At 45.8% G+C, this 27,502-nt stretch overlaps 1 protein-coding gene across 1 annotated transcript in view; it reads right to left on the reverse strand.

Annotated features, from left to right (window-relative positions):
• The window catches only part of KAT2A (lysine acetyltransferase 2A), a 39,771-nt gene extending 12,766 nt beyond the window's left edge, over positions 1-27,005 (reverse strand). The window contains exons 1-9 of the mRNA XM_073683555.1: positions 26,713-27,005; positions 24,274-24,397; positions 23,707-23,852; positions 10,147-10,236; positions 4,920-5,101; positions 4,427-4,618; positions 3,810-3,916; positions 2,745-2,855; positions 1,686-1,822 (exon numbers count right to left, since the gene is read on the reverse strand). Coding sequence (XP_073539656.1) covers positions 1,686-1,822; positions 2,745-2,855; positions 3,810-3,916; positions 4,427-4,618; positions 4,920-5,101; positions 10,147-10,236; positions 23,707-23,852; positions 24,274-24,397; positions 26,713-26,946 — 1,323 coding nt within the window. The 5' untranslated portion in view covers positions 26,947-27,005. The remainder of the gene's footprint in view (positions 1-1,685; positions 1,823-2,744; positions 2,856-3,809; positions 3,917-4,426; positions 4,619-4,919; positions 5,102-10,146; positions 10,237-23,706; positions 23,853-24,273; positions 24,398-26,712) is intronic.
• Between the last annotated feature and the right edge of the window lie 497 nt (positions 27,006-27,502).

The raw sequence follows: 27,502 nt of genomic DNA on the forward strand, positions 1-27,502 counted from the left end.
GCTCTGGGGCGGGACTTTAGGGAGGGGCTGTAGCTGGTGCTCTCATTATGTATGCCTATCTCTGGCCTCTGACAGGTCACTGTGGTTTCAGTGACCTTAAATACTGCCTTAGTAATTTCTGTGATAGTCAAATGTACATCCCCCAAAATGGCTGCTGCTGCCCACGCATGCACAGTAGCACCTTTCGGTTGCTGAGATATGCCACTGTGCACGCGCGGGCGCCATATTAATTAAGGAAAGAATTTGGGTGCAGCAATATGGTGCCGCACATGCGCACTAGCATCTTTCGGCAACCGAAAGGTGCTACTGCACATGCACGGGCGGCAGCAGCCATTTTGGGGGATGTACATTTGACTTTATCACAGAAATTACTAAGGCAGTATTTAAAACAGTAGGCAGGCCACTGAAAGCACAGTGAGCTGTCAGAGGTCAGTGATAGGAATACATAATGAGAGCACCAGATACAGCCCCTCCTAAAGCCCCGCCCCAGAGCACGAGCATATCATTATGGCAGACATGAAAATAAAGATTATAAAAGAATCACTGGACGAATTTCATCAACAAAGGTATCATTTTACTCAGTGTAACGGCGCCCACCTGACAGTGTATGTAGTTTACTGAGCACAATCCTGCAGACAGGTGCGCTTTAAAGAGGATCAGTCGGCCCTGCAGGCACGCACTAGAAAAGAATTGTAATCTTTACATTTTTTGTAGAAGAAACTAAAAATAATTATATCTTTTTTTGGTGAGAAGGTGACCAAAGCATAATTTCTATGCTATTTTTTATATTGTTCATATCCATTTGTGATAAACAACATACTATTAGGAAAGTTCAGACTTTTACAAAAACATTGTGATCATTTTGCTTGTTTTTTATTCTTCAGGAGGTTTTTAAATAATATGTCCCGTCAGCCTCTATCACACCATAAATGCACAGCTTCACTGCTTAGATGATTTGACAGCAAAATCTAAGGTTTAACTGGCTAGAGCGGATTATGTCAATTACACACATGGATCAGCTGTATAAACTAGTTAGCACACTTCTAAGCCTGCTACATACACACCCCAAAAGATGGTTAAAAGGAATATACTTGTAATTAATTCAAAAGACAAGTTCAGCAATATCTTTACATGGCCAGTCCATTCCTCAGTGATTGAGAAATCAGTGTTTGTATTAATATGCAAATGAGGCTGAAGAGCTATTGTAGAGAACCCTCTGTCACTCAAGCTCTATTTCCCTGCCCAGAGCTGCCTCCTTGACTAACCACTCCTTTCCCTTGACACACAGTATAAAGGCTGTGAGTCAAGCAGGAGGAGATGGCCCTGGTGGATAAATAGAGCTGCAGTGATCGAGGCTTCAGATCTTCAGTCTCATGTACATATCAAATCAAACGCTGATTTCTCAGTAATGGAGGAACGGACTGGTCATGTAGTTATTGCTGTACTAGTCTTTGAAAGAGCTACATGTACAAATAGTTTGGGTGGAGAAATTCTGCTGATAGATTCCCTTTAAGCAGAAATAAGCAGCAAGGACCTCAACCCTTCCAGCCTTGTGCCTAAGATGTATATACTCTACCACTGCATTTCTAATTTAAATCAAATCTCAAGCTCATATCTTTTGATAATATGCTCACAAAGAAAAGTTATACCAGGACTTGTCAGACATACAATGGCACACCGCTTACATCTGGGCCCAGCATGGCAGCTGGATCGGTGATTGTCAGCATCACTTCATTCACCAACTCCATGGGAATATCGCCCATCACACGGATTCTTTTAGCGTCCTCCAGAGTCAGACTGTCTGAAAGTTTCCTTTTTTCCCCTGTAATAAATAATGACTGTCAGTTTGCATGAAAATAACTGACTTGTTGGGAAACAAATATTTATACTATCTATTATAACATCTATACAATGCCAAAAGTATTTAAATCTCCTAATCGATTACTACTTGCAAAGTGGTTTCACCCTTGCGTAGTGACAGCTGTAAGATAAGATACAGCTCGATCAACTGGCCTCCACCATTAATAAGACCAGCTTTTCTGAGCCATTAGAGGGGTTTTCCCCAACTACAAAACAATTTTTAGTTGTATTGCACATATAAATATATGCAATTTACTAACATTTTTATTTCCAAATGGTGCTTTGACTGTAAAAAAATTAGCAGTGGTCCAGGCTTACAGTTTGGGAGAGGGTTTTCTGTTTAAGAGCCTGTCACGTCAGATAATGCTATTAACCTGCAAATATAGGGGTTTATCTGCATGTTAATAGCATTAGAAAAGTGCCCAGCTGCCATATTAAAAATGCGGCTCCTAGGAGAAAATGAACTGTATTCCTTCCAGGAGCTGCTGGCTTTCAGTCACACAGGCATCCTGGAGAAATTACATTATATTGTGAGGCCGGATGTAAGCACACCCTGGCACTTAGATTGATAGCCCACTCTGCAGTGCATCAGTGTAGAGCTGACTGCCAGTCAAAGTGCAAGGGTGTGCCTACAGCCACCACTCAGTGCTGTGAGCGGTGACTGCCAACATGCCTGCATGACTGAAAGCTTTTAGTAGCTTCCGGGAGGAATAAAGTAGTTTTTTTTTTCCTGGGAGCCGCACTTTGAGTACAGCGGCTAGGCACATTTCTAACCTCCATATTAACCCTATATCTGCAGGTTTATAGAATTATCTGATGTTACAGGTTCCCTTAAACAGCTATGCACTGTAAAAAGAGCGTGAGTGACATAGCTGGAATATTACCTGGCATGGGCTCTGAGTTTCCAGCATCTCCATTGGATGTCAGAGAGGAGCTGTTGCTCAGGCTGCTGCTGAAAAGTGGAGTACTGGGAGCAGTGGTGGTATTCACAGCAGCTAGGAATACATGGCAACAAAAGTCAGCTGTGAGCGTCATACACAATGATTGTACTGATAAGATTTCAAGGTTCTTACTTACCAATACTAGAGAGTAAATTGAAATTGAAAAACACATACACAAGTAAAGTAATTGCATACATTGTGATATGATTAAACGTATACAGTGTCTATTGTGTAATGCATCCATCTGCAGAGAGAATTTTATATGCAGAGTCCAAGGTTAGCACTGATGCCTTGCATCACCAACACCCCAGGGTGTGAACAGAATGTTCTCATGGAGACTTGTGGGCTTCAGTGTCATTTCTGTACAAATATTAACATAGGTTGAAGTTTACCAGTTACTTTAATGATCACATGATTAGTAGCTATGTTGGGGATAGAGCTAAAGGGGTTTTTTCAAGACGTATCTAATCAATATCAATTCGTTGAGTTCTGACACCTGGCATACCCACTGATCAGCCATTGAAGTGAAAAGGATCCAAATTGCAGTAGCTGAGAACGGCCACTACACGGTGTATGGAGCTGCTTAGTTCCGGCTCTGTATGCTGCGTAGATCTGACACCAGGGGAGCTGCAAATGGCTGATCGGTGGGGAAGTGAGGGTTTGACAAGCCATTAATAACAAAGTCCTAGAAAACCACTAAGTGAATACAGCTGTGTACAATAGAAATAAAAGTCAACAATATGTTGTAATATGGCTCCACATCAGGAAAACCCTGCTGACTCCCCTCTAAGAGACAAGCAATTTTGACTGTCGGACTCAGGCTATCCAGAAGCACAGTGATATATGGTTCCTATACGAGAGACGTTGCTCATGTTGTAACAACCACTTTAATGCAAAGTTGTGATGTAATAGGTCTACATCTTCATATCATTGCTTTGATCAGTGTAATCTCGGACAGGTATCCTGCATAATAATCTCAATTGATTATCTAACTGGTTTAACATTTACCTGGTCGAGACACTAGCTGATGACCTTCAGTGTTAGAGACCGTAAAATCAGCTTCCCAGATTGGAGAATTTTCACCATATATCTCTTCTTCTAACATAGAAAGAAACCTGCAAAGGAAGAGAATGCATGGAATGAATACTCGTGATTTTCTCACTGCTCTTCCATAGTGAAAGCCCATTTTGAATTCAGCTCTATGAGTGGAGTTTAGCGATTCATGATTTTGCCAGAGTCATTAATTGTAACTTCATTGTGCAAAATATCCACTCCAGTCCCCCAGTGTATTTAGGAGTATGCCAGTATTCTGGCGCAATTTTTGCACAATTTAACAAAATATTCTACTTTGTTCTAAAAATTCGCAAAAACAGTTCAAGACAGAAAAAAAAATGAACACTTTTTGAATTTGCGCCAAATTCATAAATCACGCACTCTTTTTTGAAGAATTTGGCACATACAAAAACGAAAACTAATAGAACACCAGGTGAAAAAGGAAAGGGACTAAAAAAAAAAATAAAATATACTGCAGCAGTACAATGACATTTTACTGGAAATGGTCCAGGCCATGACCACAATTCATGCATATGCATGGAGCATTGAAAATAAGTGTCATGTATACTGACTTGGGAAAGTGCGTGAGAATTAGCGTCCTCTTCTCTGGAACCAATTTGTCCTTTTCCACCCTAAACTTTTCTAGCAGTTGTCTGCGTGTAACTGTGAAGATGGAGCGGAGCAAGCTTCTTCCGAACACGTGTGTAGTTTCGTATCTTGGCAAGCTATCACAGCTCTGCGGGACATGACAGTAACACAGCCATCTGAAAAGGGAAGAAATATATACTCATCTGTATGGGAGAAGAGCACCACAAATATCACACAGATATACAAGAAATCAATACTTGTCATAACTGTGATGGTTTAGAACTGAATTACAAATCTCCTCAGTTATGTAACAGTACACTGCCTGTTTCCATATTATTGTAACACTAGCTAGTACACAAGGACATACGAAAAAGGTTTGCCTAAAGTAGAAAACCCCTTTACCATCATACCATGAAAGACAGAAGAGCTTTGGACAGTACACAGGTTAACTCAAAATATTAAATAAATCCCACTTACCTTGTGTAATTAACCTTATACGTGGCCACATCCTCGCTTTGTGACCTCTGCCGAAACTGCGAAGGAGTCTCCAGCTTCCAATAATTTAAACAAAGAAGAAACATTTTGGAGAGTTCATACATTGTCTGCCGCTCTTTTGGTTGTAGGTGGCTGAACTTGTACTGCACAAAATTTAACACCCCCTGTGGAAGAATAAAAATATAAATAAATAAATATACAATTAGGAGTTTTCCCACTTCAATGCCAAAAATCAGAAAATGCACTGAACGGAGGTTGTGCTGGGAAAAGTCTCGCAGCTGTCTATTTTTGCACTCTCCATGATAAAGATGGCGGCAGTCGCAGGATTATAGCATGTGACCACCTCACTGACAGCCCCAATACTGTGCAGGCACTGAAAATGTCCAGATTTGCAGAGAGAGATGTCACTGCCCATATCTGCATTCCATACCCGGGCAGCAGTGGGTACACTACACCTAAGGCCTGTTCCACACGTCCTAATATTTCTGGTACTAAAAAAAAAAAACAGTACCGGAGATATCCGTGCCCTTGTGTACCTGTGTGGCAACGGTGTGCCGCATCAGAATCACACGTACCGGCGCCTGGGAATCAGCAGTACAGTTAGCGCTGTCCCAGGCGCCAGGTGCTGAAGGGATCGTTCATCATCGTCCCCTGCTGGCGCTGCAATCAGCGCCAGCAGGGGACAGTGTTGAGAGTAGTAGTCTGCTCCCAATGTCTCCAAAACCTGTAAAAATAAGAAAATAAAAAAAATCATTATACTCACCTGGCTTGAGGCGACCGCACACGCTGAGAAGAAAAGGAGAATGACACGCGAGCTCACTGAGTGACAGGACACTGCTCACTAAGCTTAGCGCAAGTCAGGGGCCCCCTCGCTGCAGCGCATCATTCTACTCTGTTCCTCAGAGTGTGCGGTCACCTCAAGCCAGGTGAGTATAAGGATTTTTTAATCTTATTCTTATTTTTACACTAGAAGACAGCGGGAGGCGAATACTACTCCCAACATTGTCCCTTGCTCACGCTGATCGCAGCGCAAGCAGGGTACAATGATGAGAGCTTCCTTCAGCGACCGGCACCTGGGAACAGCACAAACTGTACCGCTGATTCTCAGGCGCCGATACGTGTCAAACTGATGACACGGATGTCATCCGTGTGCTGGACGTTTTGCAGTCCCTGCAGCGTGCAAAAAACGTACATGTCAGCATGTTTTGCCCACGAATACACTGTCAGTGGAAACACACGTTCATTTGAATGGGTCTACGTGTGCAAGTATCTCCTGTACGTGTGAAAACTGTCACCATACATACTGGAGACACTGACATGTGAAAGAGCCTAAGTAGGCGTCATAGGTACAAACTAGGGGCTGCCGGCATCTTTGTTGTGTGGATGCAGAGATTGTGCCATCTACTGTTAACCCAGTGCAAAGATGGGCAGCTGCAAAATCTATATTGGCACAGAATTGGTGCAATATGCAGATATTTATGCAATTCTAACCAAAACCACAGTTTAGAGCATTTTTTTTATTTTTCAAGTTTTTGTCCCTAGGGTTAAGTGCACACTGTGCGTTTTTTTATGTGTTTTCGCGCTGTTTATTCCGCGCGGAAATGCATCAAAAATGCTATGTAATCCATCTGCCAGCTAATGCAATGACAATCCTGAAGTGCTGTGCACATGATGCGGAATTTTCTGCTCAGGATTGTCATTGCTTATAAATACGCAGCATGCCCATTCTACGTAGCCTTTCTGCAGCGTTTCCCGCCCATTGACCAATTGAACCGCAGCAAACCTGGAGGTATAAATATATTTGTGGATTTGCTGAGGTTGTTTGCTGCATATTTGACTTGTCAATGGGTCAAATACGCTGCAAAAAACGCACATGGAGTGGTACCCGAGTCGGCTGGGGAAGATTACTTCTCCAATCATCAGACCACCGCGCCCGCTGATAACAGCGAAAGCGGTGCGGCTGAGGGGAGCAGTAGTCTCCTTAGCCAAGCCAGTAAAGTAAAAAAAAAAATAAAAAAAAAACACAAAAAACACACACCGATGCTCAGCTGTCCGGTGTCCTCGCAATGTCCCCCGGCGGCCTGATCCCTCGCTCGCTCCCGGCAGTGTACATCGCTGCGGTGCCGGCTGAGGTCACACAAGTTCACAGCTGGAGATCAGCTGATGAGCTTGGGACCTCACTGTACGGCACCGGTGCTGCGTGGGTACATTCGTGAGAATGTTCCCATGTACCACTGATGCTGAGGTCACCGGGGCTGATCAGCTGATCTTCAGCTGATGAACCCAAGTGACCTAATTTCTGCAGCACAGCCATGTACACTGACAGGAGTGATTTTACACTCCTGTCAGTGTACAGTGTGGTGTTCTACAGCAGTCACATCAGTGATTGATGTGGCTGCCTGTAGAAGTGACCCGGTTCGCCGAGAGCTAATCTGGATTACATTGTGACGGCGGACAGGCGAGGGGTATGGCTGTTTTTATTACAGAATATCGAGGGCTCTGGGGACTGGCAGTATAACAACTAAATTATTAAAACAGTGTGTCATTTTATTTCAATAAAATGCTTTTTCAATAAAAGATACCGCCACAATAAAATGTTGAAAATTTTACTGCGGGGTTAGTAATGGTGACGTCTTATAGACGCCTCTCTATTACTAACCTGGGTTTCATTTCAGCCGCCAATACAAGGCTGACATGAACCCCAAAACCCATTACCCCACTCGCCACCGCTACAGGGCAGTGGAAAGAGCGGAGGCTAAGCTCCAGATTTGATTCAATTTATGGATGTGCCATTTCTGGTACTGCTGAGGGGTGATATTATTAGCCGCTGAGGGGGCCAGGATCCATGGCCCCTTCCCTGGCTATTAATATCAGCCAGCAGCTGTCTGTTTAGCCTTTTCTGGTTAGATTTTATAGGGGGACCCTACGTCAATTTTTTTCTGGAGTCCCCCTGTAATCTAGCCAGTAAAGAGTAAGCAAACATCTGTGGGCTGATATTAATAGCCAGGGAACATTTTTGGCTCATGGCCCCCTCCCTGGCTACTAATATCAGCCCCCAGCGGTCAGCTTGCCCTCTGCTGGTGATGAAAATGACACGGGAGGCCACGCCAATTTTTTTTTTACATTTTCGGCTCTGTACCTATGATCCGGATGTAGCAGTGCTTTGGACGCATATTTTGCTGCGTTCGAATTGAACGTAGGTAAATCCACATGTGTTCACTGAACCATGCGGATTTACCGCATTCTATACATTCTAGTGGTCAAATTTCTGTTGCGGAGACTAGCGACTCCACAAGAAAATTTGACATGCTGCGGTCCTGAAAGATGTGCGGCATGTCAGTGTTCCGCAGCCTCAGATGCACGCATAGTGTACATGAGATTTCTAGAAATACCATCCACTATGCTGTAACATCTGGACGCTGCGGGTTCAATGCTGTATATACATGCAGCGTCAAACCCACAGCAGTTCCTGATCATGGCCACGTACTCAAACTCACCTACAGCATTGTCAATTTCTGTAGCGGAGAAGTCATTATATGCGGTGGATTCACATGTACCGACAACAAAAGTGCGGCATTATAACACAGCGTTTTGAACACAGCAAAAATATGTTGCGTCCAAAGCGCTGCTTGTTGCTAATCGGGGGGGGGGGGGGGGGGACGTAGAGGCTAATTAAACAGCTGTGTGCTGTTATTATAGCCAGGGAACATGTTTGCCTAATGGCACCTACGTAGGCTAAAAATAGCAGCTCTCAGCTGCCCCAAAAATGACTTGAATGGAAATGCTAATGAGATTGGGTGCATGGGTTTACCTGACACCTAGCCCTTTTGTGTGGTGATGACAAGGTGTCAATCAGACCCTTTCATTACCAAATCTAATTAAACTAAAGAGTTAAATAAACACACAGACACAGAGCAAACACTTTATTTGAAATACAAGACATTCTTTAATCATTTAAATTAACCAATATACTCACCCCAGTTCTGATGGTAATCCAAGTGTTAAAGCAATGTCCCGCAATTCTTTTTTCAAATAACTTCATTTAGCTCCAAAAAGCATTCATTGATGTACACAAAAAAAAAAAAAAAAAAAAAATAATCGCATTTTTCTCCTGCAGCGTTTTTCCTGTCAAGAGATGCAGATACGCTGCAGAAATTTCTGCAATCAAATTCTGAACGTGCGCACATAGCCCATAGTACACAACCCCATTTAAAGGGAACATCTTACCAGGTTTTCCTCATATAAAGTACGGCCACCACCATTAAGTCTTCTGTTACAGCATATAAGAATGCTGTAAAGAAGTCCCAAATCCCCTCTAAAGATCTAAAAAAATACCTTTTATTATACTTACAGACGGCGAGATCCGGTCCGATGGGAGTCTCTGGTCTTGATCTGGCACCTTTCTTCTTATAATCGCCGTCCTCCTTCCCTGCTTAATGTGGATGATACGTCCTACGTCATCCACATAGTGTCCCCCATTACACTCCTGCGCAGGCGCACTTCTGTCTGCCCAGCAGAGGGCAAAGGAAACACTATTTCGCATGCGCAGGGAAAAGCCAGAGCGTCGATGACCGGTATAAGAAAGCCGGCATGCGCATTACAGTACTGTGCAGGGGCGCAATGGGGGACGCTGTGTGGATGACATAGGACGCATCATCCACATGAAGCAGGGAAGGACGACGGCGATTGTAGGAAAAGAGGAGGCGACTGATCAGCCAAGAGGCACTCATCAGACCACACCGCTTGCGAGTATAAAGGAAGGGGTTTTTTGGGTTCTGCAGCAGGGATTGGGGAGGAGGAGTTTTTTTTTTTTTTTTTTTTTTTTTTTACAGCATTCTAGTATGCTGTAAAAAAAGGCCTTAATTGATGGTGGCCGTACTGGGGAAAACCTGTTGACCGGCCCACACACAGCCCATTTTGTTAACTGCACATTTCATCACTGCTATATTAAAAAAGGAGAAATAAAAAAAGTGAAAATCCAAAATATAAAAGCTGCAGATGAGAAAAATAAAATCTCAGCCACTTGTCAGTTAGGCTATATTCTTGAGGTGTGGTTTTTATGTAAATTAAAAGCGGCTTTTTACAGTACCAGAAAAAGCTACGGGATTTCAGAAATCTGGGGATACATAGCTACATCAGTGCATTACATACAGTGATCTAATGTCACCTATAAAACTTTATATACACTTAAACTCCATGGTAAACTCACTTGTTCAATATTCGGCTTTTCGAATGGTGGACTTCCTAGAGAACCTTCAACCACTGGTCGGTTCATCTGCAGGATGCATTTTCTAAGAAGCTGAAGGTAAAAAATTACAAATTATCATTAACAGTTTCATAAATTGGTTAACCACTTTACAGCCTGTGCCATATTTGTACGCACAAGGCTGTAACCCCCAGAACTGAGCCCGCACTGAACCGGGCACATGTTAGCTGTAATAATCAGCTGACATGTGCCCGCAATAGCCGTGGGTGGAATCGCGATCCACCCGCGGCTGTTAACATGTTAAATGCCGCTGTCAATCTCTGACAGCGGCATTTAACAGCGCCACGCCGGAAGAGCGTCACTTACCCCACCCATCGGTGACAACCCTGGGTCTGCAGCAGACTCCAGTGGTTTTCATGAGCTGATCGCTATGAGCGACACCTAGTGGTCGGCGCTCATAGCACAGGACCATTTCTGCTACACAGAGGTGATCTGCTGATCACCTCTATGTAGCAGAGGCGTTCAGACAAGTGCGGCTTCTAGTCTCCTATGGAGACTACAGAAGCAAGCAAAAAGTGAAAAAAAAATGTTTTTAAAAATATAAAAAAAATTGTAAAAAATATATAAAAAGTTTAAAGCACCCCCCTTTCGCCCCATTAAAAATAAAATAAAAATAAAACCCCACATACACATATTTGGTATCGACGCATTCAGAATCGCCCGATCTATCAATAAATCATAAAAAAAAGAATTAATCCGATCGGTAAAAGGTGTAAGGAGAAAAAAATTCTAAACGCCAGAATTACGTTTTTTGGTCGCTGCAACATTGCAATAAAATGCAATAACAGGCGATCAAACCATCGTATCTACCCCAAAATGGTATCAATAAAAACTTCAGCTCGGAGCGCAAAAAGTAAGCCCTCACCCAGCCCCAGATCCCGAAAAATGGCGACATTATTTTATTTTTTTAAGCAAGCTTTGGAATTTTTTTTTTCACCACTTAAATGAAAAAGAACCTATACATGTTTGGTGTCTGAGAACTCGTAATGACCTAGAGAATAATAATGGCAGGACAGTTTTAGCATTCAGTGAACGTGGTTAAAAAAAAAAAAAAAAAAAAAAAATCTGTGGTATTGCACTTTTTTTTGCAATTTCACAGCACTTGGAATTTTTTCCCGTACACGATATGGTAAAACTAGTAATGGCGTTGAAAAGTACAACTCGTCCCGCAAAAAATAATCCTTCAAACGGCCATATTGACCAAAAAATAAAACGCTATGGTTCTGGGAACATGGGGAGCAAAAAACGAAAATGCAAAAACTGAAAATCCCAGGGTTGCGAAGGGGTTAAAAAGCCTGTATCTATATAGTATTTGATAGTTTGCAAAAGTAATGAGAAAATAGAAATGTGAGCAATATAGATGTAAAAAAAAAAAAAAAAAAAAAGGGTTTGGAACCGTGTTAGCCAGTTGAAAAAAGATTGCTCTCAGTGGGAAAAACAAGATAATCTTGTAGTTATGATACGTTTTAATGGCTAACAAAAATAAAAGAAATGGATGTTACAAGGCAAGCTTTCGAGACAACTTAGGTCCCTTCCTCAGGCATGGTATAACAAGATATATGAAGAAACAAATATATGCACACACCAAAAAAAAAAAAAAAAAAAAAAGGAGAAGATGCATGGCATAATAAATTGACATTTAAATAAACAAACAAACTGAGCTTAGAAAATGAGTCCTTAATTGGATTAGATTAGTGGTGTGAAAGTTTTATGGTCCCAATATCCATGTAAGATCATGGCTATTGGGACTCCCACATAGAGACCCCTAATAGGACCCCTAATAGTGCACAGAATTAAGTACACCACATTGGAAGAGGAACATGTGAATGTCCCAGGAATCTTATATTCCTGCTGTGTGTTGGGAATCTGTATCCTGTCTTTGGTCTCTACATGGTTGCAGGTTTTGCAGCTCTTCACATTGCAAGGAAAAGTTCCTCTTGGTGTACATGAGGGCATCGAACTTCGGATCACAATGTTTCTTAAATGTGGAAGTTGCCTGTAGCACAACAAGGGAGGGTCTTTGAATATTGTTTTTAGCCGGTCATCCTTGTGCAGGATGTGGTGAAGTTTTTTAGCAGTTTCTCAGTACCTCAAGCTGTGGGTTGTAGGTCACCGCCAGAGGTACACGATTATTTTCCGCTTTTTCTCCATACTGAAGTAATTGATTTCTAGGGATCCTTGTGGCTCTAATGATCTGGTCATCAACGGAGGTGGGGTGGTAGCCTTGGTTTAAAAATGTCTTTTTAAGATGGGTTAGGTGTTCATCCCTGTCCGTTGGACTGGAACAGATACGATTATATCTAAGGGCCTGGCTGTAAATGATGGACTTTTTAATGTGTTTCAGGAGGAAGCTGTCCCATCTGAGTTATGTGGGACTGATGTCTGGATTGAACCATTTTGAATATTTATGGTGGCATCCAGAAAGTTGATTTCCATTTTTGAGTGCTCCAATGTTAAGTTTATGGTGGGATGAAATCTATTGAATTGGTCATGGAATTTTAGAAGTTCTTGTTCAGACTCAGTCCAGATTATTAAAACGTCATCAATGTAACGAAAATAGGTGAGGGGTTTGATGGAGCATGATGCTAAAAAGTCATTTTCCAGTTTCGGAAAGGAAACACCTAACATCAGTGTGAAGGAGAGAAGGGCTATTCACTGTCTGAAGAACAACAAGGAGATCACTATTAAGCCTGCAGATAAAGGTGGTGCCATAGTCCTTCTGAATACTACTGACTACATTAAAGAAGCACACAGACAGCTGACGGACATAAAATACTACACCAAACTGGATGATGATCCGACTCCAAAATATATGAGGGAGTTGAAAAGAGTCAAAAGGTATGTGTACAGATTCCACATACCTTCTGGACTTCATATCTGAGAATCCCAGGATAGGTAAGTTCTACATGCTTCCCAAGATTCATAAGCCAGGTAAACCCAGGGAGGCCAATCATCTCAGGGGTGGAACACTCACCGAAAAAAATTCAGGGTGGGTAGAAAAGGTCCTTAAACCGCTGGTAAGAAAGACAGCCAGTTATTTACAGGACACCAACAACCTTTTAAGAAAGCTATCTACAGTCATGGCCAAAAGTATTGAGAATGAGACAAATAGTAATTTTTCCAAAGTTTACTGCTTCATTTTTTGTAATGGCAATTTGCATATACTCCTGAATGTCAAAGAGTGATCAGCTTAACAGCAATTACTGTACTTGCAAAGTCAATATTTGCCCAGAAAATGAACTTTAACCCCCAAAACACATTTCAACATCATTGCAGTCCTGCCTTAAAAGGAGCAGCTAACATCGTTTTAGTGATTGATCCATTAACACAGGTGTGGGTGTTGATGAGGACAGGGCTGGCGATCAATCAATCATGATTAAGTAAGAATGACATCACTGGACACTTTAAAAGGAGGCTGGTTCTTGGTATCATTGTTTCTCTTCAGTTAACCATGGTTATCTCTAAAGAAACATGTGCAGCCATCATTGCACTGCACAAAAATGGCCTAACAGGGAAGAGTATCACAGCTACAAAGATTGCACCTCAGTCAACAATCTATCGCATCATCAAGAACTTCAAGGAGAGAGCTTCCATTGTTGTCAAAAAGGCTCCAGGGCGCCCAAGAAAGACCAGCAAGCGCCAGGACCGTATCTTAAAACTGTTTCAGCTGCGGGATCGGACTACCAGCAGTGCCGAGCTTGCTCAGGAATGGCAGCAGGCTGGTGTGAGTGCTTCTGCACGCACTGTGAGGCGGAGACTCTTTGAGCAAGGGCTGGTTTCAAGGAGGGCAGCAAAGAAGCCACTTCTCTCCAGAAAAAACATCAGGGACCGACTGATATTCTGCAAAAGGTACAGGGAGTGGACTGCTGAGGACTGGGGCAAAGTCATTTTCTCTGATGAATCCCCTTTTCGATTGTTTGGGACATCTGGATCTTAATCCCATTGAGAACTTGTGGTCAATCATCAAGAGACAGGTGGACAAACAAAAACCAACAAATTCTGGCAACATGCAAGCATTGATTATGCAAGAATGGACTGCTATCAGTCGGGATTTGGTCCAAAAGTGGATTGAGAGCATGCCAGGGAGAATTACAGAGGTCTTGAAGAAGAAGGGGCAACACTGCAAAATTTGACTTGCCTATTGGTACTCATAATATGATTGCAATTATATTTCTGTATGTGATATAAACATCAGACAAACACTTATAAAAACCAGAGGCCAGCAGATCATGTGAAAATATAATTTTGGTGTCACTCTCAAAACTTTTGGCCATGACTGTACAATAGGTCCTCTCATTAAGAGTGCCATCTTAGCCACCATGGATGTGGAATCCCTATAGTCAAACATCCCACATGAAGATGGATTATCCGCCTGCCAAATGTTTCTTGAAGCCAATGGGATCCCTTTCCGAATCTGTATTAGGACTCACCAGATTTACCCTCACACAACTTCTTCTTTTTCGGCAAAAAGCTATAGCTGCAGAGCACTGGAACTGCTATGGGCACCAAAATGGCACCCCAGTATGCCAATCTTTTCATGGCGAAACTGGAAAAGAGGGATTTTTGGTACTCACCAAAAAATCTCTCTTTCTTGGAGCCTTCATTGGGGGACACAGGACCATGGGAGTGTATGCTCTTGTCACTAGGAGGTTGACACTAGGCAAAAAAAAGAAAAAAGAGCTCCTCCTCCACAGTATACACCCGCCTACAGGCACCAAGCTCACCACTTAGTGGCTAAAGCAGTAGGAGGAACTTAAAACAATTAACTATGCAATGCCCAAAGGGGCACAACCGTGAAACTAAATTAGATGCCCAACTGTACCTATGCCCAAATTCAGGGAGGGTGCTGTGTCACCCAATGCAGGCTCCAAGAAAGAGATTTTATGGTGAGTACCAAAAATCCCTCTTTCTTTATCGCTTCATTGGGGGACCCAGGACCATGGGACGTCCAAAAGCAGTCCCTAGGGTGGGAGAACAAAAAAAGGTAGCCACAGACTAGGTCTGACTGCAGGCAACTGCTGCCTGCAGAACCTTCTGTCCAAGACTGGCATCAGCCGATGAATAAATGTGGACCTTGTAAAACCTTGAAAAGGTGTGGAGTGAAGACCATGTTGCAGCCTTACAGATCTGAGAAGCTGAAGCCTGATGGCGAAAATCCCAAGAGGCCCCCACCGCCCGGGTGGAGTGAGCCCTTACCCCCGGAGGGGGAGATTTGTCCGAAACGCGATATGCCTCCAAAATGGTCGAACGTATCCAACGGGCGATGGCTGACTTGGAAGGAGGGAGACCCTTGCGACGCCCCTCAGGAATGACAAACAGGGTGTCCGAACGCTGAAGGGAAGCCGTTCTAGAAAGGTACACATGTAGAGCTCTGACCAGATCCAGTTTGTGCAGGGATTTCTCCCGAGGGTGCACTGGGGCCAGGCAGAAGGAAGGCAAAACGATGTCCACATTGATGTGGAAAGAGGAAAAAGAGGCAAAAAGGAAGGCACTGGCCTGAGCACTACCTTGTCTTGATGGAAGACCAGAAAAGGCGACCGACAAGAGAGGGCTGCGAGCTCTGCAACCCTCCTAATAGAGGTAACAGCCACCAGAAAAGCCACCTTCCAGGAGAGAAGAGAGGCTGAGATGTCCTGAATGGGTTCAAACGGGGGCTGGTGAATGACGCTCGGGACCATATTAAGTTCCCATGGATCCACCGGGGGGCGATAAGGCGGTGCCAGGTGAGCCACCCCTTTCAGAAACGTCTTGACCTGAGGACGGAAAGCCAAGTTACATTGGAATAGAATAGACAAGGCCGAAACTTGGCCTTTGAGAGTGCTTAGAGAGTCCCGCCTCCAGGCCACACTGAAGGAAGGCCAAAATGGCCGGTAGCGAAAAGGACATGGGAGCTAGCTGATCCTTCTCGCAGTGACGAAAAAAGGCTCTCCAGGTTCTGTGGTATATGCGCAAGGTTGCGGGTTGCCTGGCACTCATTAGGGTCTGGAAGACGTTGTCCGCAAAACCCGCCTTCCTCAACACTGCGGCCTCAACGGCCATGGCATTGAATTCACAGAACGAGAACTCTGATGAAGAATAGGTCCCTGAGAGAGGAGGTCCGGTAGTCTCCAGGGGGAGTCGACGAGCAGGTTTACTAGATCTGCATACCAGATGCGTCTGGGCCAATCTGGGGCTATTAGAATTACCAGTACTCTCTCTGTCTTGATCTTTTTGATGACCCAAGGGATCGATGGTGAAGGGGGAAAAAGATAGGGCAGCAGGAACTGAGACCATGAGATGACTAGCGCGTCCTGAGAGATAGCAAGGGGATCGTGGGACCGGGCTACGAAGGATGGAAACTTGTGGTTTAACCGAGACGCCATAAGGTCGACGTCAGGCGTGCCCCATCGTGAGCATATCTGATGGAACACCTCGGGATGGAGAGACCATTCTCCTGAGGCAAGGCCCTGCCGACTGAGGAAATCGGCCGCCCAATTGTCGACCCCCGGAATGTGTACTGCTGAGATTGCCGGAACAGTATTCTCAGCCCAAACTAGCACTCGTCACCTCTTTGAAGACGGACTTGCTGTGCGTTCCTCCCTGACGGTTTATGTACGCCACTGCAGTGGCGTTGTCCGATTGTGCGCGGACTGGGAACCCTGCAAAAATGTCCTGCCAGTGACGCAATGCCAGGTAAATTGCCCTTATCTCCAATATATTGATCGCTATGTGGTGGAGGAAGAATGCCCCCCAACCGATGAGGCTGGCATCGGTCGTGACCACCTGCCAGCAAAGCGGTAGGAATGACCTCCCAGGTCTGAACGAAGAAGGACGAGTCCACCATATTAATGACCTTCTCACATGAAGAGGTAACCTGATGCGTCGATCTAGAGACGACGGGTTCTTGTCCCATGCCGACAGAAGGGCCAGTTGAAGAGGCCGGGTATGGAACTGGGCAAAAGGGACTGCTTCCATAGCTGCCACCATTTTTCCCAAGACACTCATGCACAGGCGAAGACGGCGTGGGCTTGGGTCAGAGAGAAGGTGAATCCCCCGGAGAGAGTTTATCTTCTCCCTCGGGAGACGGACCTGGGCATGGGTCGTGTCGAACTGCATCCCTAGAAAGGTTAAGCACTGAGATGGGACCAGGGAGGATTTGTCTGTGTTGATCAGCCAGCCTAACCGAGAAAGCGTGTTCAGGGTGATCTGGAGACTGTGGAGGCAATCCCTGAACGTGGGACCCTTGATCATTAGGTCGTCGAGGTAGGGGATAATTACCTTTGTGAAAACCCTCGGGGCGGAGGCAAGCCCGAAGGGGAGAGAAGTGAACTGGTAATGTGCGTTCTGGAAGGCAAATCAAAGGAACTTATGATGTGGTGCGCAGATTGGGATATGAAGATACGCATCCTGAATATCCACTGAACATAGATATTCACCGGTCTCCATCAAGGCAATTACCGACCTGAGGTACTCCATTCTGAAGTGCCGTACGCGTACCTGTCAGTTTAGTTGTTTGAGGTCTAGGATCGGACGAAGTGAGCCGTCCTTTTTTGGAACGACAAAAAGATTTGAGTAGAAACCTGAACACCTTTCTTGAAGGGGGACTGGAACTATAACTCCTGAGTGCAGAAGGGAGGCAATGGCCTGAAGGAAACCGGGAAGTAGAGATGGATGCGGGTGGCGGGACCTGAGAAATCGTGTTCCTGGTATGGCGTTGAACTCGATCTTGTAGCCTGAGGGTCTAGGAACAGAAGTAGACGGCAGCCCACCCTGGGAGAAATCCCAGGTGGGAGTGACCAGTCATGCTGAGGAAAATCTGTTGGATCGTGATTGGGATCCAGAGGGCTTGGAAGAGCGACCCTTTGCGCGCCAGCTGGGAGTGGGCCTAAAGGTAGGCTTACGTTTGTCCTGCTGTGCTGGGGCACGGTCCTGTTGAGAGGAGGGTCCTGGTTGAGCGAACCGACGAAAGGACCGGAACTGAAGGTAACGTTTCCTAGGAAAAAGGCGATTAGGTCTCGGCTGAGGAAGGGAAGTGCTCTTGCCCCCAGTGGCATCAGAGATGATCTGGTCTAATTTAGACCCAAACAGTCTGGAGCCCTGAAAAGGGAGATTTGTTAGTGATTTCTTGGAGGCCGGGTCGGTGTGCCAAGCCTTCAGCCAAAGAATCCTACGTATAGCGATGATATTGCTGGAGACGCGGGCTGAACATGTAGAAGCGTCAAGGGACGCTGTGAGGAGATATTTCCCTGCGTGGGCGATCTGATCCGCTAGGTCAGCCAGATCGTCTGGGTAAGCCCAGGTGAGAATGCCCTGCCTAAGCTGTTTGGCCCATGCGGAGACTGCTTTTGATACCCAAGTTGAGGCGAAGGAAGGACAAAAGGAGGTGCCAGCAGCCTCGAAGGCTGACTTAGCCAAGGCCTCAACCTGTCTGTCTGTCTGTCTGTCTGTCTGTCTGTCTATCTGTAGTATCCTTGAGGGAAGAACCGTCTGGAAGGGACAGTACCTTCTTAGCCGAGAGACAGGAGGATCCACAGAAGGGGACTCCGTCCATCTGCTGACAAGGTCGTGGTTAAAGGGGTATAGCATGTCTAACTGTTTCTTTCCAGTGAAGCGCTTCTCTGGATGCTCCCATTGTTTCTGAAAGACACCATCAAATTCAGAATGGTTAGAAAATGTGCGTGCCGGGCGCTTGATTCTCTTGAAGGAAACGGAGTAGTCCTGAGAAGGGCTCTCGTCCTCTTTAACGTGCAGAGTCTGATTGACGGCCGATATAAGGCTGTCAACCATGTCCTGGACTCTAGAATATTGTTCCGTGTCGGATCCAGAGTCAGAATCTTATGCCGTGTCTGATCCCGGAGCGGCCTCTGGGGAAGAAGTGTGAGATGCAGGGAGGAATTTGGAGTCTGGAGAGCTGGAGGATGAGCTTGTGTGAGTCCGTTTCTGAGAACGTGCCCTTAGAAGGAGGGGGCAGAGGTGCCTGCGAATTGTCCATTGGAACATTCGGAGCACTGGTGGCCGTGGATAGCATGGGCAAGCGTTCTAGGACCTGCACCGGAGATTGAGATACCTTGGTAAGGATGGGGAGTTACCTCGTCCTGGGCGGCAGGGGGATCTTGGGGTGCCAGCATGGTGGGAGGCTTGCAGGTCGAGCAGAAAGCAGTTGTCAGACCCGCGGGCCACTTAGTACTGCAAAGAGCACAGGCGTAATATGTGACTGTGTGAGTGTGACGGACAGAAAGCTCCGTGGGTTTGGGCATATGTGCCTAACCAGGAATACTGCAGAGGAGGGAGCCTGTGTGTGTGTGTGGAGGTGCCAGAGTAGGGCCTACCCGGTCTGGAATGGGCACGGTCCCGTATCCCCCGTCAGAAAGTCCAGAGCCGCGGAGACAGGAGCAGGGCTGCGGTGATGAGGCAGTCAGACAGAATGATGCTGCCGGAGCCAGACCGAGAGCAGCGTAGAGGGGCAGAGCCGGAGCGGAGCGTGCTGCCCTGAGCAAGCTGCCTATCGGAGCTTTAGCTCCCCTAGAAGGGATGGGGGCAGGCTTAAGAACTCGGCCGCTGATAGGCCCCCGGGATAAAAGTGGGCGTAACGGAAGAGTCATATTGCTCCTCGGCCCAGATTGGCCGGTTTCCGAGAGGGGCGTATACCCGCGGGAAAGAGTCACGCCCAACCCGAGCCGCCCTCCGACAGAGAAAGCGCGGGCAGAAATGCCACACAAAAAAGGACAGAGAAGGGGGGGGGGGCTATGGGGGATGCCATGCTGAGGGGGGACGCCATACTGTGGTGTGAGTCCGAGGCCCCCGGTTTGTTTCCTGATGTCCTGTGAGGAGAGGGGGCGTGGCCAAGCGCTGCTGTAAGTGAGCGTCGGCGGGGAAATGTGATGCCCCCATTATTATCCCAGGATTTAAGGGGCCCGCTGGTAGGCAACTCTGTGCCATAGCTGAGAGACCTGGGGCTGAGGAGGCAGCAGGGAGGGATTGTACCTTTCCCGATGACTCTTCTTCCTCTTTCCCTCTGAGGATGGACACAGGAGGCCCTCCGTGGATAGGGGGATCCTGGCTCTTCCTCCTTCCCGCACTGACCAGTCCTGGACAGTGTAGGAGACGGTGTCAACCCCAGAATCTGGGGGAAGGTCACCGTAGTGACCACCGTCTCCCTCCCAGGCCGCTCCGAGGAGGGGGCTGGGGTGGGGAATGGGAAAGGATTGGCCACCGAGAATCACCCGAAGGTGACAGGGGATAGGTCCTGCCCAGCGGGTCCGAGAGTGGGTGATGTGGGAAATGCCACACTGCTCTCTTGGTCGCTTGAGAATGGGGATAACAGGGGACGCAGTGTTCCCCGTTAACCCTGAAGAGCTGTATCTGAAAAATAAAGAAGAAACATTAATAAAACACAACAGGGTAGGATCAGTAGGATCCAGGTCTACCTCCTACAGACACTAAGCTTAAACTGGTGAGCTTGGTGCCTGTAGGCGGGTGTATACTGCGGAGGAGGAGCTCTTTTTTCTTTTTTTTGCCTAGTGTCAACCTCCTAGTGACAACAGCATACACCCCCATGGTCCTGTGTCCCCCAATGAAGCGATAAAGAAATGACTTTTTAGCATCATGCTCCATAAAACCCCTGGCCTATTTTCGCTATATTGATGACATCTTAATGATCTGGAATGTGTCTGAACAAGAACTTCTAAAATTCCATGACAAATTCAATAGATTTCATCCCATCATAAACTTAACATTGGAGCACTCCAAAACATAAATCACCTTTCTGGATACCACCATAAATATTCAAAATGGTTCAATCCAGACATCAGTGTATCGGAAACCAATTGACCGTCCCACATAAGTCAGATGGGACAGTTTCCACCCGAAACACATTAAAAAGTCTATCGTTTACAGCCAAGGTTACCACCCCACCTCCGTTGATGACCAGATCATTAGAGCCACAAGGATCCCTAGAAATCAATTACTTCAGTATGGAGAAAAAGAGGAAAATAATCGTGTACCTCTGGTGGTGACCTACAACCCACAGCTTGAGGTACTGAGAAACTGCTAAAAAACTTCACCACATCCTGCACAAGGATGACCGGCTAAAAACAATATTCAGAGACCCTCCCTTGTTGTGCTACAGGCAACTACCACATTTAAGAAACATCATGATCCGAAGTTCAATGCCCTCAGATACACCAAGAAAAACTTTTCCTTGCAATGCGAAGAGCTGCAAAACCTGCACCCATGTAGAGACCAAAAACAGGATACAGAATCCCAACACACAGCAGGAATATTAGATTCCCGGGACATTCACATGTTCCTCTTCCAATGTGGTGTACTTAAGTCTGTTAACTATATGTCATATTGGGAGTCTCTAGGTGGGAGAAACAGGACAGAAACTGAGAGCAAGGATGAGGTCTCATCGGCACACGATTACAGATAAAAAAAAAAACAAAAACATGTACCGGTGGCCAAACATTTCTGTGGTCCATGACACAACATCAACAATATGAAAGTTGTCATATTAAAAGGCAACTTTAAATCACAAAAACACAGAAGAATTTGGGAATACAAACTGATTAGTCTTTGGCACCCTCCACACAGGAAGATTTAGGTCTCACTACAAAATCTGAGGAATCTGCTCCAGAGACAGTGAGGGCACCAGACCTATGATCTTACATGGATATTGGGACCATAAAACTTTCACATCACTAATCTAATCCAATTAAGGACTCATTTTCTAAGCTCAGTTTGTTTGTTTATTTAAATGTAAATTTATTATGCCATGCATCTGCTCCTTTTTTTTTTCCTGGAGTGTGCATATATTTATGTTTCTTCATATATCTTGTTATACCATGCCTGAGGAAGGGACCTAAGTTGTCTCGAAAGCTTGCCTTGTAACATCATTTCTTTTATTTTTGTTAGCCATTAAAAGGTATAACTACGAGATTATCTGTTTTTCCCACTGAGAGCAATATAGATATAACACACACAGATGTAGATAAGTGGGCACCCAAATATGAGAAATTTGGTACTTACAAATAAGGGAACGTGCACATGACGTTTTTTGTCCCAAAGAGTCTTTCTAATCAGTTTTTGAAGCAGCTTTTTTTTCCCTTCATGTTTTAAATAGTGAGCAGTTAAAGAACGGACATTCACTACTTTTAACCTCTTTGAAGCTGAAGTGGTTTAAAAAAAAGCTCACAAAAGACTAAATATTCCAGCATATATGTTCATTCTCTTTAGCGCTTTTTCAGGCAGCTTACCCACCTGAAAAATACATTGTGGGCACATACCCTTAGATCAGGGATGTCTAACTCAACTACACAGAGGGCCAAAATGAAAAATTTGGACAAAGTCGCAGGCCAAACAGTATACAGTATAATGGGCCCCCACACAGTGCTCCATGCAGTATAATGGGCCCCCACACAGTGCTCCATGCAGTATAATGGGCCCCCACACAGTGCTCCATGCAGTATAATGGGCCCCCACACAGTGCTCCATGCAGTATAATGGGCCCCCACACAGTGCTCCATGCAGTATAATGGGCCCCCACACAGTGCTCCATGCAGTATAATGGGCCCCCACACAGTGCTCCATGCAGTATAATGGGGCCCCACACAGAATAATGGGCCCCACACAGTGCTCCATACAGAATAATGGGCCCCACACAGTCCTCCATACAGAATAATGGGCCCCACACAGTGCTCCATACAGAATAATGGGCCCCACACAGTCCTCCATACAGAATAATGGGCCCCACACAGTCCTCCATACAGAATAATGGGCCCCACACAGTCCTCCATACAGAATAATGGGCCCCACACAGTCCTCCATACAGAATAATGGGCCCCACACAGTCCTCCATACAGAATAATGGGCCCCACACAGTCCTCCATACAGAATAATGGGCCCCACACAGTCCTCCATACAGAATAATGGGCCCCACACAGTCCTCCATACAGAATAATGGGCCCCACACAGTCCTCCATACAGAATAATGGGCCCCCACACAGTCCTCCATACAGAATAATGGGCCCCCACACAGTCCTCCATACAGAATAATGGGCCCCACACAGTCCTCCATACAGAATAATGGGCCCCACACAGTCCTCCATACAGAATAATGGGCCCCACACAGTCCTCCATACAGAATAATGGGCCCCACACAGTCCTCCATACAGAATAATGGGCCCCACACAGTCCTCCATACAGAATAATGGGCCCCACATAGGGGTTGTAGTTCTGGTGTTGCAGGCCAAATAAAACCACCCTGGGTGCCAAAGTTTGACATGTATGCATGCCTCAGATAAAAAGGTAAAGCACCTCTGCTCCGACTCCTCTTGGATGCTGCTTTACTGACTTCCATAAATGGGAGTCAGGGTGGTCCTGCTTTCGTGACAGATGGTGGTCACAGAGATGACACCCCCAACGCATCAGACAAAGGATATGCCATTCATGAAAGGGAGATTTCCCCTTCACATTTTTTCAGTTTTTCTAGTGAAACACATTAGTAGCTATAATGCTGAATCTCACCTTGAACAGGTAGAAGTACACTTGTTTGGTGTCCGTGTCCTCTTCCTTATGTACGGACATGAAGAGGTTCTCCACATCCACCACCATACCCAGCAGGCGATTGATTTCATCTTCAGATACATTTTCTAAATGTGACACGTGGTCGGCTACAGGTAAAGAGAAAAACATTGACTGTTAAACCAATTCCAATGCCCACAGCTAGAGAATGGGCTCAACGCTGACTACAAAATGTGTCAAGTGCCAAGGACAGAACTTGTGCCAGAAATGTTAGTATGACAACAGGGACAAGTGCTTCCATCTGTAAGTTGCTTGTCACCTCTTCTGGTAGTATATGATAACATATTTAGAAGTTTGCATTATTACACTGCTCGGTTATTCATCCTGTAAATATATGGACAATCTGACAAATGTGCACTACCATTCTGCATTTCAATAAGACGTTTTTCTTTGCCACTTGACACTGGCAGCAGGGATTAGAAATATATGATCGTCATTTTGGAACAGATCCCATTGACTCATAACCGGACCCAATTTATTTATTTATTTTTTGTCAGGATCATATCATACCCAGTGAGTGGCCACAGCTTCGGCAGGGCTCGCTCAGGCTGGCTGCAGGCTGCTGAAGGTCCATACGAGGTGCGGTTTGTGGATTGGGGTTCTTCCAGCCATTGCATTTACAGACATCATTTGCCTGAAGTAGAAAAAAATAGGAATATACATGAGGAGAAAAGAGATAAAAACACAACCCAGGAGTGCTATTTAAGGCAAAGACGACTTCCTAAGAACGACAGGCAGCAGTGCTATGGAAGGCAAAGACGACTTCCTAAGAACGACAGGCAGCAGTGCTATGGAAGGCAAAGACGACTTCCTAAGATCGACAGGCAGCAGTGCTATGGAAGGCAAAGACGACTTCCTAAGATCGACAGGCCGCAGTGCTATGGAAGGCAAAGACGACTTCCTAAGAAAGACAGGCGGCAGTGCTATGGAAGGCAAAGACGACTTCCTAAGAAAGACAGGCGGCAGTGCTATGGAAGGCAAAGACGACTTCCTAAGAAAGACAGGCGGCAGTGCTATGGAAGGCAAAGACGACTTCCTAAGAACGACAGGCGGCAGTGCTATGGAAGGCAAAGACGACTTCCTAAGAACGACAGGCGGCAGTGCTATGGAAGGCAAAGACGACTTCCTAAGAACGACAGGCGGCAGTGCTATGGAAGGCAAAGACGACTTCCTAAGAACGACAGGCGGCAGTGCTATGGAAGGCAAAGACGAATTCCTAAGAACGACAGGCGGCAGTGCTATGGAAGGCAAAGACGAATTCCTAAGAACGACAGGCAGCAGTGCTATGGAAGGCAAAGACGACTTCCTAAGAACGACAGGCAGCAGTGCTATGGAAGGCAAAGACGACTTCCTAAGAACGACAGGCAGCAGTGCTATGGAAGGCAAAGACGACTTCCTAAGAACGACAGGCAGCAGTGCTATGGAAGGCAAAGACGACTTCCTAAGAACGACAGGCAGCAGTGCTATGGAAGGCAAAGATGACTTCCTATGAACGACAGGCAGCAGTGCTATGAAGGACAAAGACTTCCCAAGAACGACAGGCAGCAGTGCTATGAAGGACAAAGACTTCCTATGAACGACAGGCAGCAGTGCTATGAAGGACAAAGACTTCCCAAGAACGACAGGCAGCAGTGCTATGAAGGACAAAGACTTCCCAAGATTTTTTTTCTGATTTTGTGAAATGCTAACTTGAGCTCAGGATTTAACATCTTGAATGTATGGCTTCTAGCGCTGTCATCTGATGTCCTTGCACCCGACTCTTCTCACAAACACAAAGGGTCCAATTCATCAAGACCGATGTTGCTCACGTTGGTCTTGATGAGGAGAGGTGCTTGGAGTCAGAGGCTCCTAATTCATAAAGAGGTGAACCCCTCTTCATGAATCAGGAGTGTCAGAAAAGTCCTCTCCTAGTCCAGCCCCTGCTGTAGTAAGATATGGGGCGTAGATATGAGTAACAGCATTCACCAAGCCCCGTCCCGGCTCTACCCACTTTGCCAGAGCTGGGCAAAAATGGCGTGAGAATAGGAGGAGAAAAAAAAAAAAAAAAAAAATCACCAAATTTTAGTTCAGATTTGAGTTACACAAAAATATGAAACATTTCAGAGCTTTTTACAACAGAATTCTGGCATAAAAGCTTTGATGAATCAGGCACAACAATTTTAATATAATACACGCCGTGAACTCCTGTAATCAGCAACAATGCTCCCAGAATATAGAGGCTAGCTGTTCCACCGTTAATCCTGACGGCTGAGTCTAGACTGCTATTACATATATAATGCCCGTTAGCATGCAGTCTAATTTATCACAATGCTACACTGCAAGGAAAGAGTACGTCGCCTCGATTGATCAGTCACTAAGCTCCAGAGAAATTATGCAATGTTGTACGTGGACTGGCACAGCCCTGCAAATAAGAAAACGGTACAAGACAAGAAACCACACATGAACTTGAGAGCATGGGCTGCTACTGTGTGACTGAAGATGAGCTGCAATACCAGTCTGTGCCCATAGAGGAACGGGCACAGCACGGTCTGTGGGTGCATACAATAGTAGTCACTGAGACATAGATTATAGCCCTGATAGCAAACAGTCTCTGTGTGTAAGATGTCCTGCAAAGCCCCCAGCCCCCTACAGACTATACACAACACACACAATGCACGGGCTGCAGACACACACAATGCACGGGCTGCAGACACACAATGCACGGGCTGCAGACACACAACACACACAATGCATGGGCTGCAGACACACAACACACACAATGCACGGGCTGCAGACACACAACACACACAATGCACGGGCTGCAGACACACAACACACACAATGCACGGGCTGCAGACAGAGACAGACACACAGAGACACACACACACACACACACACACACACACACACACACACACACACACACAACGGGCTGAGTACAGGCAGCTGCTCCCTGCCGCCATTATTTACCTTACACGCCGAGAACACCCCGAGCTTCTCCAGCTTCTTGGCCCGGGGAAGGGCCCTGACCTGAGCTTTCCTCTGACTGGCTCTCTGCTGCTGGCTCAGGCCGGGCCTGGCCGGGTCACTGCTCCCGGCGCTGCTTCCCGCTGCTGCAGCCACTGCAGATGTCCCGCTCTGTCCGGTTACTGCAGGAGGCTGCACACTGCTCCGGGACTGCGAGGCCTGCACCAGCTCCGCCATAGCAACGATGTGCACCGCGTGCTGGAGCAATAAAGTTCTGCTGTTCAAAGCGGCCGCTAGGAGTGTTCTGAGCATGCAAGGCATGCCGGGAGTTGTAGGCTTTGTTTACCGTTCTAGTGCAGCTACAGGAGCTCTAAACCCTGCATTCACACTTTTGGGATTTCCTATCCGTTTTTTTAGCTATTTTAAGGCCCTATGTTTCTTTTGTAAGCACTTTTTATGCTGTAGAGTAAGGTTTCAGCTTGTAGCCATTGCTACATGCAGGATTTTGATACGAGGCCTAGTCAATGTTGCGTTTGTGCCATTTTGGCGAGCTTTACCGGATAACGTCTGTGTTTATCTTACACCACACTCATCTTTTCATTTGTGCGTTTTCTTTTTCTTCTAGGATATTAGTATAATTAATGTACTTTGAGAGTTCCAATTTTCTCCTGTCTTTCTCCTGTCGTAGGACCTATTAGGGACAGATAGGGAGAGCCGACGTCGAGCAAGGGCGCCATTGCGCAGGTTAAGGGTGCCAACCTCCGCAGTTAGGTAGGGTGATAAGATAAGGGTG

The sequence above is a fragment of the Phyllobates terribilis genome, unplaced genomic scaffold (genome assembly GCF_046119375.1).
Source record: "Phyllobates terribilis strain yellow unplaced genomic scaffold, ASM4611937v1 Scaffold_5__5_contigs__length_657084704, whole genome shotgun sequence".
Taxonomy (NCBI): Eukaryota; Metazoa; Chordata; class Amphibia; order Anura; family Dendrobatidae; genus Phyllobates; species Phyllobates terribilis.